The sequence below is a fragment of the Girardinichthys multiradiatus genome, chromosome 7 (assembly GCF_021462225.1).
Source record: "Girardinichthys multiradiatus isolate DD_20200921_A chromosome 7, DD_fGirMul_XY1, whole genome shotgun sequence".
Taxonomy (NCBI): domain Eukaryota; kingdom Metazoa; phylum Chordata; class Actinopteri; order Cyprinodontiformes; family Goodeidae; genus Girardinichthys; species Girardinichthys multiradiatus.
The window spans coordinates 22185561-22201212 of NC_061800.1; the positions used below are offsets into that span (position 1 = coordinate 22185561).

General features: G+C 38.6%; 1 protein-coding gene across 1 annotated transcript in view; it reads left to right on the plus strand.

Moving 5' to 3' along the window:
- Window positions 1-15652, plus strand: part of col4a1 (collagen, type IV, alpha 1) — a 60768-nt gene that overhangs the window by 16118 nt on the left and 28998 nt on the right. Inside the window, exons 2-3 of the mRNA XM_047370655.1 lie at window positions 12102-12155; window positions 15527-15616. Coding sequence (XP_047226611.1) covers window positions 12102-12155; window positions 15527-15616 — 144 coding nt within the window. The remainder of the gene's footprint in view (window positions 1-12101; window positions 12156-15526; window positions 15617-15652) is intronic.

Sequence of the window (15652 nt, forward strand, 5' to 3'; positions counted from 1 at the left end):
CCCTCCCGGATGGCCGAGCTCCTCACCCTATCTCTAAGGGAGTGCCCGGCCACCCTACGGAGGAAGCTCATTTCATCCGCTTGTATCCGGGATCTCGTTCTTTCTGAAGAGGCGTGTCAACCATGACAGCCCCACAACATCCAAAATCTGGATTAGAAATTTTCGGAAAATCAACCCAGTTGGTTAGCTTAGCACAAAACTTTTAGTCTACAGAAAAATTGTTTTATTTCACCTGTAAAACACAACGTTGCATTTTAATTCATAGTTTTGTGTTAGCCTAAAATAGAAATGCTATTATCTATTTAGTAAACAGAGCCACGTTTTTCTGCTAAACTAGTTGGATGAAGGCTAACATGCATGTTTTGGTTGCAACTATGATCAAATGGTTCTGAAAAAAGAAAAGTGTAGAAAGTCCAGGTTATCAAGAATGAAAAAGGGCTACATTTTCTATTTTGTTGTGAACTTTAATATGGCTAGTATCTCTCTGTTAACATTTTCCCTTCATCACCAGCTTGTTAAAAGTCAGTTTGCATTCTTGCTGCCAGTGTGGTCATCTTGCTCCACAAAGACAAAGAAAGTTGATTTCCCATAGCTGTTCCTTTAATTATATTTATATAACATGAGAAAAACTGATAACCAGCGTTCTGTACTTTTCCAAACTCAAATTTCCAGAGTTTGTTTCTTTTTAACTGAAAAACACCTTAAATCTATTGCAAAAATTGCCATAGAGGTCAGTCTTCAAACATGCATAAAACATAGACAAGTGGTGTAGTTGTTAACACTATTGCCTTGCAGATATAACATCCTTTTGGCATTGAGTTTGTATGTTCACCCCAGGGATGTGTGGGTTGCGTCAAGATATTTTTGGAAAAAAAGTCCACAAACATGCATGCCAGTTTAATTGGTCAATCTTAAGTCCTTAGATGCAAATGTGTGTGCATGGTTGTTTGTCCTGTGTGTTTCTGTATTGGACTGGTGACCCACACAGAGTGAACGGTAGCCCACTGACTGCTGGAGATTTGCAAGACCCTCTAAGGACCAGGCAGTGAATGGTACCTGCTTGGACAGGAGAGTACGGTCAGATGTTTTGGACAAATGGATCGATAGTGGGTAGAACACCAAGAAATTGCTACCTGTTAACACATTTCTGGAGTAAAACATTACATGGTTAAAATCTGTTGTCCATGAAACCTTTAGAACTGTCTGGATGTTAGTAAATCCATGGTTTTTCAGTCAGTAACCCAAAAACACTACCCGTCTATGGCCAATTTGGTAAATTGAGGCAGATATTTTGGACTTTACAGCAGGTCAGTGGTTTTTGCTGTCACATTAAAGCAAGAAGGTCTCTCTTGACATTTCTTGTGATCCACCATGGGCACATTTAGTTTTCTCCAGGTGCTTTGCAAAACTATGCAGGTTAGATTTACTGGGGGTTCTAAACGGACCTTATGAGTGATTGTCATCACACATGGTTGTGTGTTTCTGTGTTAGCCCTCTGATGGACAGACAACCTGTTCAAACTGCGTGGACACAAAAAACTGCATTAGGAAGCTTATAAGGCAGCTGCAGAACTACACAAATCTTTATCTCTTGTTAAGCATTATTATTGTTATAGTTTATACTGTTATAGTTTAAAGCCATCCCCAATGTTTACTCTTGCTAAAAGCTTTACATTTCACTTACTGTTTGGTTAGGCTTGCTGCGGATGGCATATGGTTATGTTTAACCACAGAAACTACTGGACAGTTATGAAAACATTTGCAGTTGGTTTTAGATAGATACAAAAACATTTACCACATGTTGCTGGGTCCTGATCTATCTACAAGTCAGCATCATGAAAAAAATCCTTCTTAATGGCTTACTTTCAGTGTTATCACAATTTTAATAGAGAAAAACAGACATTTCTATAAATAAAATTTGTTTTATTTCATGTGTCGTAAAAATGCAGCCAGAATACGCTTGTTGTTTGACCCATCATTAGATGCAGCTACCCACACACATAAGCATGTTTGTTTACAGAACAGCTTGGACCAGAACCCTTGCCTTCCAAGTATGGCAGTCAGACAGAGAAATCCCCTCCTCCGCTGCTATTCTCTCCCCCTGGCCTCAGACCCAGAGAAGGCCAGGAATGTTAGGGTGGCATGGTTCAACCTAGTCCTGACTGAAGAAAGATCAATCACCCTCTTCTGGTCTTTTATTGTTTCAATTCAGTTTACTGTTATCCTCTGTTTTAGTGTATATCTGTTCAGAGAACCATGCAATTCTTGAGATGAACAAATTTGTTTTACTTATCAGAACAACCGAGGAAAGGCAAGATATCATATGTGTTTATCAGCTTTTATTCCACACTTTTGGTATTGCAGTCATAATACAATTTAGTCCCCCGTAAATCTAGTCCTATTTCCATGTTGTACTTGTAGACATTTATAGATTAAAACTATCCTAACTGTCTCCATATGGAAGCTATAATCTGTGGTTAAGTGCAGTTAGTACATTTATATGGATGACTTCAACAAGTTAAACATGTATGTCACTGCTGTTAATTGGCTGTGACAGAGCAGGATCACATTTCTGTGTACAGTAGATTGCCTTGTAATTGTCTTGTAGGAATTTTATCTGAGTTTGAGGGAAGACAGGAGCCTGTAAGCTCGCTTTAGAAGAAAAATGTGCTGTGTAACTGGACTTGTTACTTCAGTCAGTCTGCAAAAGGACCCATATGTTTCTGTGAAAGTTCAGATATGTCAACAACTTAGCAAGGTTGCTCAATGTTTACTGTTGGGACACAGAACTAAAATCTCATCGGATGTCATCAAGTTTAATTAGATGAGCCAACTTGAGAACCCAAACAGCCAAACGCCCAAAACACAGTACAAAATGTAAACACAAAAACTGTGTGATGCAATAATATGGCTAACCTCGAAGGATGTTTGAGTTTGAGTTTTTTTTCTCCTGAAGTGTGGATTCATGCCTGTCAAATGCAGCTTTCATGTAAAACGTGGAGAGAAATAGACTTACAGAGTTTTGAAGCATTCATTCCCCTTGAACTTTTTCAAACTTTGTCACATTACAAACATAAACTTTAGTGTGTTTTATTGAAATGTTATGTGATTGACCAACATGAGTAGTGCATATTTATGAAGTGGAAGGGAAATTATTTGTAACAATTACTTGTAGAACCACCTAGAGACATTTTCATTTGGGCCATTTTGGTAGTCACCCAGGGCAACATTAGAAGAATCAAAATTGGACTCAGGTCTGGACTTTAATTGGGCTATTGTAACCCATGAACATACCTCTATTCTATTATATTATACTATTGTATGAATGTTTAAGATCATTGTCTCATCACCTTTGACTAGTTTCCCTGTCCCTGCTGGAGAAAAGCATCCCCACGGCATGGTGCTGCCACCATAATGCTTCACAACGGGGGAGGGCATGTTTAGGGTAAGGTGCAGGGTTAGGTTTCCCCATAGATTATGTTTTTGGTATTTGTCAAAAAGTTAAATTTTTAATTTCCCCAGAAAACATTGCTGCACCCCCGATATGACTTCTTTTCTTTTGATAAATGGTTCCTTCTTGCTAGTCTTCCTGGCCAGATTTGTGCAGTGCCTAACAGTTCTATTATTTACAGATTATTTCACTTAAGCTGAGGATCTCTGCAGCTCCTCCAGAGACTGCTTCTGCTCTACTTGCTCAGATTGTCAGTTTAGATGGATTGTAGATTTGCAGTTGTGCCATACTCTTTCCGGTTTCAGAAAGTGGATTGAGTTGTACCGTGTGAGATGTTTAGAGTTTTGGATAGTATTAAGTTCTCCTTTAAATGTCTCCACAACACTATCCCAGACCTGTCTGCTGTTTTCTTTGGTCTTCATGATGCTAATTGTTCCTTGGTGATCTCTAACAAACCCTCAGAGTTATTTGTAGAGCAGCTGGATTTATGCTAAAATTATTTTACACTCGTGTACTGTTTTCCACCTGATCAGGAGACGTCTGAAGGCATCTGGTTGCAGTTATTTTAAATATCAGAGTAAAGGGGACTGAGTACATAACATAGTTTTCATTTTTTTAGCTGTAAAATAATTTCCTAACAATACATAATTTCCTTCCTGTTCACCACTACAATGATAAAAAATGTTAAATAAATTATCCAATAAAATACATTATAGATTGTAGTTGTAATGCATTAAACTGTGAAAAAGTTCAGTGTGAACAAATGACCACACTGACAAAAGTTCCCTTTTGCTAGGCACTGTATTAAGTGTCCTACACCATAAAAAACAGTTGTACTGCCAATTAAAAAGCAAGCAAGTATTCTGTTAGGGCTGAACTGGAAAATGTTGGCTGATCCTTTGGCTGCGTGATACAAGGAGCTGTATTGTGTGAATGCTGCAGTGGAATTGCATGAGGAATCCCAAGCATGCTCCACAGCAGTTACAATGTGCATCTGATTTATTTCCTTTATTTATCAGTGAAAACCCTATCAGGGAGGAGGGAAGGCTCAAATGCTGCTCTAAGCAGAGGAGTTAACAGGGAGGGAACTGCAAAAACTGTTTTTCACTTTTTAAACTACTTATCCCAGGATGCCGGGGTTTCTGTTTAAGTAAAAACGAAGCATGTTTAATTTTTGTGTAGGATTTTTGCAAACAGATCATAAGATCTTTCTCTCTGTAAAAGTGGTTAAATAAATAAAGTTAAATTGTCTCAAAGCTGATCTGCTAAAGCTCTATGTTAGTTTGACCCTATATTTGTCTTTTATTAATCTCTGTATACACTCAATATAAATGCACAAATACTAAAGAGAGTGAGATTGGAACATGGCAAATCTTTTCAGTTCACAGACCAGCTGAAATATTGTGGAGGTTTGGAAAAGACTTCAGCAGTGCTAGGAGGTTGTGGCGTAAAGGAATGTGTGGGGAATGTGGTGTCGATTTAAAGAAAAACCTGCTGAAGACACTGACCAGATGTTTGTGTGATCTTCTGTTTCCTTTAACATGGAGCAAGAGATGCAGGGAAACAGCTAGAGGTCTTATACTACATGTACAGTTCATTTGGAGCAGCTGCAGGGATGGGAACGATTCTTCCCTCCAGTGGGAATAACGAGAGCAGAGACCTGTTAAGGAAACCTATGCACAATATGCAATCTGGGAAAATGAATGAAACTTATTTGTGCAATCGTTGAAGGTTGGAAGTTTTTCCTGATGAGTAGATTCAGCATGACTAAGAACAGAGGTTCAAAAAAAACTAAAGGGCAAATTTAATCACTTATTTTGTTGACAAAACCCCAAAATATCCTCACTTTGTATGCCCCCTGTATGAAAAGTAGGGCGAGATACTTCACATTGGATGCAACATTGTTAACTTGTGTTTAGGAAATCTGGTGTGTGGGTAGTTAAATCAGCACATTGTATTAATTAGTTGTGGGAAAGTTGTATAGTTGTCCCCTCTGAGTAAAATTTCAGTGTTCTGTAGTTGAGTCACATGTGCTTTTTAGGTTTTACAGCTTTTCTTCTAAATGTTGCAACAGGTTTTTGTGTGCTGTATGAGGTCTGCAAAGTTTCAAAGTACAAACTAAACACCACAGAGAGTTTCTTTCCCAAAGAAAATCCTTTTGACATTACCGTGTAGCTTTTATGTATAATCACTGTCTATGCATTGGATTAGTGTGAATGTCTTTGACCAGAGTAAACTGCTTAAAGCAGAATCTGTCTTTTATTATATGACATCTTAAAGGGATGTATCGTAAAAGTTGAACTGGGTTCCCTTTAAAAATTTATGAGCAGTTAGTATCTTACTTGCAGTAGATAACAGGTGGTACCATTTAGTATGAATCCAGATTAGCTGATAGCTAGCTAGTTTGAGAGAGGCCAAAGACCAAAGTGGGCTTCTATTGTTATAAACCAACTCCATTCTCAATATATTTTGAAACTATTTTAGAAATCTATGAACTGCTGTCATGATGGCATTGTTATTTACAGAGAGGTGGATGATTATTTATACAGAAAATGGAGGTAGGAGGCAGTACGCCACCTGTGATCTGCCTGAAAGAAACATGTAAAGCACGTAAAGCATTTCCAGTCAGAATAAGTGCTTGATATATACAGTCAAACTATGAAATCAACTTATTTATTCTCATGTCATTTTTTATCTTTACAATTTCATTACCTTTAGATGCCCATCTACAATCCACCCTATATACCATGACAGCATTGGAAACCCCTGAAATCCTGTTATGGCTCTTAATTGTGTGTACCACCCCAAATTTACCAGTGGGTCCTATCTCGCCATCATTTCAAAACCTTTCTCAAGGCATTAATGTTTTTATTTTTTATTGTCTTTTACACTACGTTACTTTTCTACCAAATGGTTCCCTTGTAAGTGCACGTTTCACATAGAAAGGCTGATGGTGATGCACCACCTGTTATTTCAACTTTCTATTTATATAAATACATACACAATGCAAGCAGATATTTAAGACATTAGCAGTATGTTTTGGTCTTGTCTCCTCTCAGGCTTCATCCTCTGGGTCCAATTAATCTGGATTTATACCTAAAGAAGATGCCAAGACATTGATCCTCTGGAACTAAGATTTTACTGGTGTTATGAGCCATGTGCGAAAGTTCTGAAATATAAACTTATACTTAGTTTACAACACAAACTAAGATTAATAAGATTTTCAATAAGAAGTGTGGAAGTCAGCAAAATCAGTGGTGTATGAAGTGCATGAATCGAGGATGTATGTGGACACGTCCACATACATGTTATGTACAATCAAAATAAACCACAAAACAAAAGGTAAGGTAAGGTAAGGTAAGGTAAGGTAAGGTAAGGTAAGGTAAGGTAAGGTAAGGTAAGGTAAGTTTATTTATATAGCGCTTTTTATTAACGAGACACTCAAAGCGCTGTACATACAATTACAATACAATCACAAAGAACACAGAAAAACAAATCAAATGCTAAGAAATCTAAAAATCTATGAATCCTTCTGAGAAATCTAAAAATCTGACACTGATAGAAGCGCCATTATCCTTGAGAAGAGAGGTGGAAGTTTTATCAATCGGCCACATAGTCCTATCAGCACACAGCTGGTAGGGGATTGCTGGGGAAGAGCGTCGTATTTATATAACATCCAGGAAATATTTTGTCGATAGCCAGTTAGCAGAAGTGGCCAAGGCCACATTGGGGAGCCAGATTTAGAAAAACAATAAATGTTGTGATGGCAAGGTGGCAACATACCTGTGAAGTAGAGCAGAGACAAGTTAGCCGACACTCAGAGTTTAAAAAAACGAAAGGCCTCACCAGGTCTTCATGTGTCCCATATCAGTAATCAGTGTTGTATATGGTAAATGCCCAACGTAACCACAAGGATCCTGCAGGAATCCTAATACCCCCCTCCTTAAGATGGTGTCCCAAAGGGATCCCCACAACAAGGTCTTTCCACTCCTTTACCATTATATTATACTGTAAACAGTATGCCTCTCAAAACAATAGACTTTCCTATTAAATCTATCTAGTGACTACCTACGATGCAGAAGGAGGATGAACTACTCATTTAGCAAATGTATATAAAGATGCTGCACGGTGGCGCAGTTGGTAGCACTGTTGCCTTGCAGCAAGAAGGTCCTGGGTTCGATTCCGGGCCGGGGGTCTTTCTGCATGGAGTTTGCATGTTCTCCCCGTGCATGCGTGGGTTCTCACCAGGTACTCTGGCTTCCTCCCACAGTCCAAAGACATCCCAGTTAGGTTAATTGGTCACTCTAAATTGCCCTTAGGTGTATGAATGAGTGTGTGCATGCTTGTGTGTTGCCATGCGATGGACTGGCGACCTGTCCAGGGTGTACCCTGCCTCTCGCCCATAGACTGCTGGAGATATGCACCAGCTCCCCCGCAACCCACTATGGAATAAGCGGTAGAAAATGATGGACTGACTGATATAAAGATGCCTCATGCCCAACTTAAATGATGACAACAAGTGACCAACAAAAGGAGCAAAACAGACAAACCAAATGGATTATTTACAAAGTTACTGCACATACAAAAAGTACCAACTAATAATCTGAAACAAACATGAACTGTTGTCAACACACAACGAAGTGGTCCAATACCACAACAGGTTACCATATCAACAAGTCAGCTAAACATAGAAGTGATCAAGGAAATATGGAGAGCCACACCCACAAAACGATCACTATCAGCATTGTCCAATACCACACTAACTGCTTCTACACAGCCAGCAACACCAGAAGTGATCGAACCAAAAGTGGGCTGAACCTTTCCACGGCACCAAAGGTCACAAAACAGGCACAAGGCTGACACTCTTCATACTGGCAGCCGGAAATACAGACTGTGTAAAATAAACAGCTCTGCAAAAAGATGTATCATTAACAAGACAAATGGTGAATCTTTTAATAATAATATGCCTATGGTAAACAGGACAAAACCCAAAACAAATTGTTTCAAACAGATGAAAAAAGCAGCAAAATACAATGAAAATTTATTTTTTAAACATTAAAAGATGTGGAACTATTCCAATTGATCCTGAGCTCGTTTTTAGTGCGAAACAAACTAAATAAGAACCAGAAGACAAGCAAGACATTTCCTCAACAAAAAAAAAATCTCATTGTGTAAACCTTTCCTAGAAAATGTCAGTTCCAGTTCAACTGCAATGTAGGATTATTTGATTAGGTGAAAAATCATCAGATTGCTACAAAATTGAAGTCGTCAGTTGCTCTTTGGATTCCCAAGCCTTACAAACTTTGATGTCAAGCATCTACAAAACATTTTCAAACTGCCTAGGCCAAATGTAGAAGTGAACACCAGCAGCTGATGTCCATCTGAAAACGATCTGAAAGAAGGATGTACAGCAAAGCCCGATCAGTACCAAAGACATCTCTCAACATTCTCCTCTTCCCTTTCAGTTACCATTATCATCCAGTCATAAAAAGCCAAATGCACTCAGTCCGGATTTACATTTGGAGTGACAGATATCCTGAGTTAATTTCAATATCTCTGGACCCGCATCCCGTGAGGCCTCTAATCTCCAGAGCAAACATTACTCATCTCTTCCTCTGGATGATCTCAGAGCTGAAGCTTTAAATCCCATGATGTCAGACGTATCAAGTGAGTGTTGATCAAACATCAGAGATTTTGGGAAGAGGCTTCATCACATGTGATCTGCAGCAACTCTGATATATAGCCTCGAGCACATAGAGACTTCTTTCTGCATCATTTTAGTCTGTGAACGTGCCGCAGATCCTGGCAGCTACACTCACTCCTTCATCTCTTTACTGTCGGCCCTCTTTGTATCTAGAACATTGTCTTTTAAAACAAACCTTCAGCTTGGTGTCTTCCTGCCAGCTCCAGCCACAGTAAACAATCACAAACACTTTCATATACACACAGTGATGATTATGGTACTGTTTTGTGCAGCACCCAGTAAATGTAAGCAACCTGCCAGCACACGCCACAGTGATTTTCACAGTTTGGCAACATCCAGACTTGCCATCCTGACTCGGCTCTGAAACAAACACTTGTCCAGGAACACGCGAGGCCATCTGCTGCAGAGGTTTACTGAATCTGATGCAGAGCTCAGTGACTCACCAGCTACTGAATACTGACTGTGGACATTAATACTCATCACTGCTGGGCCTGGTTCTGAGTCTGTTTACTTTGGGAAATGCCGAGCCGCCTGGGCAGAAGCATATCATCTTCATTTCTTTACTTTCTCACTGTCCCCAGTTCCAGCAATACTACACAAAGTTACACAAGCGACGGCATTTTAAATAATTTTTCAGTAAAACTTGGGAGGACTTTAATACTAACTGTACTACAAGTCAAGGTTTCCCACTAGAAAATGTTCTGGTGAGCTTGTTTCTGTAAAACAGAATATTTAAATATTCATTCTCTATTCAAGTAAGGATTTCGGTCAAAAGTTGGTTTATCTTGTTTTTACAAAAAAAACAATGTCATAATTAGCTTTATTCATATTATGATACTATGTTGGACGGAAATCAGAAAAAAAGTCTGACTTTTACTTAATTTGTAGCTTGTCTGGGGCAAAGATGTATGTCAAGCCTTTAGAACTACTGCTGTCATAATCAGAATTAATCATTTTTTATGAACACCAAATTGAGACAATAATGCTGGAGGGACATGAAATTCAATCAGATCAAAGTTTAGTCTTGTAGAAAGGTCGGGTGAGTTGGAAATTAATCTTGAGTGGAGGTTAATAATGGAACGAGGCGGAGGTCACATGTTTCCAGTGATTCTCTTCATGGCTGCAGCTTGAAGCTGTTGAACCTATATGAAAAGAGTTAAAAGTTGAAAGTAGGAAGCCTACAAATGCATTCCTCCATTTTTTCATATTTTAGTCAAACCGTTCCTGCCTTTCAGTATTGGACCTTCTTTATTTACCTAAGGACTGGTGTGATAAGATCCCTTTTAAATCCCATTCAAATAAAATGCTCAGAGCCCAAATCACACAGATCAAATCTATAAATGCAAGACAGGCATTTTGTGCAGATGTCACGAGAGTCTTTGAGGCGTCACCGTCCACCTGCTGTTTGGGTTTGTGAAGACGATAAAGAAGAAGATGGGGGGAAATCAAAGAAAACCACTGTTCTTATCTATCTGCAGATTACTGAGCTGTGTTTGGAGATCCAGTAGACATTACAGAGCGTGGTTTTTCATCTAGAACTCAGAATGGGGAGCCCCCATCACACATTTCAACATGCAGGCATGTCTGCTGAGTTTAGTTGGGTCTGATCCAACCATCCAGAGCCTTTTGCTGGTGTGACAGAGTTTGCCATAATAAAACCCACATGTTCTGCTTTAATCTTGCCCATAGACTGCTGGAGATAGGCACCAGCTCCCCCGCGACCCACTATGGAATAAGCGGTAGAAAATGACTGACTGACTGACTGTTCTGCTTTAACACAGTCAATATTCGTTTTCTTTCTCTGCGTTGTGACACTAATCTGCTCTGAAGGAGGTGTTTTCTAAGCTGTCCTGCAGGATGATTGGAAAAACAAAGCAATTAGGCAGCTGAAACCAGGAAGGTGAGATTGAGTGAGTGAGAAATGTTTTAAAGAGCTGGATTTGATAAATCACAAAGTGTTGCAGGGCACATGTGTGCAGTAAAACAAGGAGAACAAGTGCACTGGGACAGACTGCTAAAAGTCCTGGGAATCCTGTTGTTGCTCTTGCTTTACAGGCCTGGATATTGGTTCAATTAGCAGGTCTGAGAGACTGTAGTAGGAGTTATAAGTGGCTGAGTTAGAGGTTAAGGTGTGATAAACCATCAGGTGTAGTCACAAAAAATGTTGTTATTATTATCAGCAAAGTTATTTATTTGTCTCTTCTGTGTCTGTGAGAACTGGAGAGAGACAGAAACGTGTGGTGAGTGTAGCTGTGTACTTTTCTTCCCAAGCGTGCAGAGCCTTCACTCGCTCTGACAGCATCTTGGCTGAAAGCCTTACACGTGAATTTAGCAACAGCTGGAAGAGGGAAAGAAAAAGGAAGAGAGCAGCAATGTGGAAAGATTGAGCCAAGACAGTGCAGGCCAGTTCCCAGGCTCCTGCCTCTGGAGACCTCAGAGGAAAGGAAGCAGGGTGGGTGTCGGAGGGTGCTGGAGGGCCCCCACCAGCTGCAAACCCTTGTGGCTGCAAATAGTTCTGCAAGTAGGTGATTTCTGGCTGTGGCTTTATTGGTGATAACAAGGTGAGCAGTGAAAGGAAAACTGTTGCAGCAACAAGTTAAAAAATCTAATTGTGAGGGAAGCTGGGGGTGAAAACCTACAAAATTATCAATAAAAACCTTCAAGTTTAAAAGTTTGGTTCATTTCCTTTGCTCTAGTTATCTCGATTTCCTGTGTGCAAAAAAAATCTTCAGTATAAACCTATAACTGTGAAATAGTAAAATAAAAACAAACATAATTTATACGATTTTAAAAACATCTGCCTAAACAAACATTTTTAAACATATTTTTTACAGTAGCTTACAAAAGGAAAAGAGCATTTAAAACTTGTTTCTACTGCCCTCGTGATCGAAAGGTGCATTTCCCCCATAACGTAGGTCTTTTATTTTTCTGTTTTTTCCATCTTCAGGGTTGTGGAGCTTCATGTGGAAAATGTGACTGCAGTGGAGTGAAAGGAGCTAAGGTAAGATTTTCATTTGTTTATCATTCGTGATGTGGTCTTTCACTTGTATGCATCTAGCAAAAGTATTAAGATCCCGAACCTTTTCACATTTTGTTACGTCCCCATCACAAACTTCAATGCATTTTATTGTAGTTGGTAATTGTGAAGTGCAAGGAAAATTATAAATGTTATTTTTTTAATTTAAGAAAAATAAAAATCATAACTGGTGACCTGACCTGTTTGTCAGAAATAAAATAAATCCTGTTTACAGTTATCCACAATCCATGCAGGAGATGCAGCAAACATGTGAAACAAGTTTCCCCGGTCAGATCTCCAACTGAACTTTTGTTAGAGTTTAGGATTGCAGGCTAGGGTTAGGGTTAACCTGCAGAAGATTAATGACCCTAAACATACAGCTAGAGAGGCAAGACTTCTAAATTGATGTACACAGATGCTATTTATTTAATATCACTGCACCTGAGCAGTGTTAGAGGAAAGAATGGGCAAAATTGTTCCATGCTTGTGGAGTACAAGCAGTACTCACTTAGTCCCTGAAAACAAAACAACAACAACAAAAATGAAAACCATGTATCAATTGTCTTTCACTGCAGAACTATGTACTACTTTGTGTTTGTCTAACAGATCTAAATAACATAGATAAAGTTTATGGTATTGAGTGGACTAAACACAGAAAAGCTCAATTGTTATAAATACTTTTGGAAGGCACTGTCTTTGATTTTTGGACAGTCTCATAAAACGTGATTACTTCCTAAGGCTAACAAGAACCCATTGAAAGAGAAGGTGCTTCTAACAAAGGGGAGTTTGGTTGAACATACTGGAGATGAACCTACGAGTAAAGATGCAGTGGGCTGGGACACAGAAAGGAGACATAGACGTGAACAAAGATTAGTTTCAATTAGAGCATGTCGACGCACACAGCTGGGTTACAGGTCTTAATCTCATCAGATGGAGGCTTGCAGTTACAGACAGAGGCCACAAAACGCCAGTGAGTTGTTCATCTGTCAGCACTCTGAGAATAGTGATAATCACTGAACAGAAACATAAAAACCGAACATTAGTTCAGTAGGAAAGAGGAAGTTTGTTTTAAATACATTTTATCTTCCGAAATCGCTAAGATGGCTGCAGCATTTATTTTAATTGCCTTTAATGATACTATTAAGTAAATTTTTTGAAATTTAGTATTATTATAAATACTTTGATTTGCAAAAATGTTTATTAAGCAAATATATAGAAAGTACACCCATAATGAATATGAGTGTACTTGTTGATTTGTTAGCATGCTCATAATAATTTTTTTTATTATGTTAAACATTTTTATTCTGTCAATGTATTTAAAAATCCAATTACTAAAACGTTAGAAAAGTCCACTGATCTAATTAACTAATTACCTGAGCCCTTTCTGTTTTAAAGGGCCTGCACACTATTGTCTCAGTTCTATCAGATCAGTGCAGAGTGTTTTAGTGTGGTTTAAATTCACCTCATTGGTAAAATAACACTCACACTAGTTTGTGTTTTTTGGAGTTCAGCCAGTTGCTGATTTCAAACTCCTTTGTGATTTTAAATCTACTAAAAGGTGGCAGACGTGATTGTTTTTATCAGTGATGTCATCACTTCCTTTTGTTGTACAGTGGGAGCTGCCACGGTAACCCAGAGGTAATCCACATGGGTTACCATGCAATGTTTCTCTTGACTCATGCAATCCAGGTGTCGTGGAATCAACCCTAAAATAATAGCTGTAACATGGATGTTTTTCTCTTGCTTTTTTTAATAGTATTTCCTCAGAACGATGCTGCCATCTACTGGCTAATAGTAGAATAGCTCTTAGCTTAGGTCTGTCAGGAATCCATCCATCCATCCATCCATCCATCGTCTATACCCGCTTGTCCGGCCCAAATTTGCAGGGTTGTGGAGGAGCTGGTGCCTATCTCCAGCAGTGATTGGGCAAGGGGCAAGATACACCCTGGACAAGGTGCCACTCTACCACAGGGCAACACTAAAACACACAGGACAAACAGCCATGCACACACACTCATACCTAAAGGCATGACATAAATAAATAAATAAATAAAGATTCATGAAACAGATTGCACTAAATGCATAAAATCCTGCTAATCAAGTTCAGCAAATAGGAGCACTTATTCTTTTGCTTCAGGTCACAGCTGTCTCTCTCAGCAAAAGAAACAACAGGTACATTAAAGAAAGATGGAGAAAATAATTTAATAAAAAATAAATAAACACCTCCAGGTTCTGACCAGATGGGGTATTTTTTCCAAAACATTAGAAACATCTGACTGGAAAAATCCAGTAAACGTTGTTTCTCTAACTTAATTTGTGATGTTGCATATTTAGTAGACAGTGGGATGATACATTCCTTCAACTACTTAATTCAGGGATAACAAGCATTAATTGAAATTAAATTGCCATTTGTTTCTAAACATTTTACAAGTGGTCTGCAGAAATAAACTGTATTAATTAGCAGTTATGTGTGACTGCATCCTGTTTAATGCACTTTAAAATGACAATAAGGCTTCCTGGATTCTATGGTGTTGTGCCGTCCACTGCACCCCTAATATCTTATGAAGAATCTGTTGGAACTCTCCACAATTCTATGGTTTGGATTTGTAATTTAAAAAGTAACAACCATATTTAGACAAGTTATTTTAAAAGTAAATAAATTTGGCAAAATATACGATGCATAACTTACTAGAGGAGAGAATGAAATATACACTCTGTTTATATATACATCTCAGATCCAGTTTTTTATGAAGCCAGTAGCACAGCGGGTTGGTTTTTCTCTTTTATTCCTTTACACCAAAATGAACACCAGCTTTCAGCAGATGGTATTTCTTCCACTCAATCTGGGTATCGGAAACTTCTCTCATCTTTGAGAATGCAAATATTTTTGATCTGATATTAATTTATGGAAATATACAAAAAGTATAGGTGGACCCTAATCCTATATGCATTCATAATCTCTGAAGTAAATGTGGGCAAATTGCATCAGTGCAGCAAGATGATATCTGCTTGATAAAGCTATTTTAGAAGCCGATCTGTCTTTGCATCTTGTTGCAGAGTAAGAAAGATGTGTAAACTCAGGTTTGACCATGTGAATTTGCCCCTTAGTGTTTAACCTTATTTAATGTTTGAATAATTCTGTAAACAGTATTACTTAGTCAGACAGAGTGAGGGTGTATTGGCTGAAAAGTCTGTTGTAAACCGGTTTCTTTTATTTGTATACAATATGATATATGTGTTTTATCATGATTTACATTGTCCTTTTAGTATTTTTTCTGTCTTGAAGGATTTAATTCTGTAAATAAAGTTTGGTGATGAAAACATGTTTTTTTGCTCTCTTGTCACGTGTTTCACAGGGTGAACGTGGATTTCCTGGTCTTCAGGGTAATATGGGATTCCCAGGAATGCAGGGACATGAGGGGCCTCCTGGGCCAATGGGCCCCAAGGTAGGCACACACCTTCAGTCATATTAACTGTTCTTC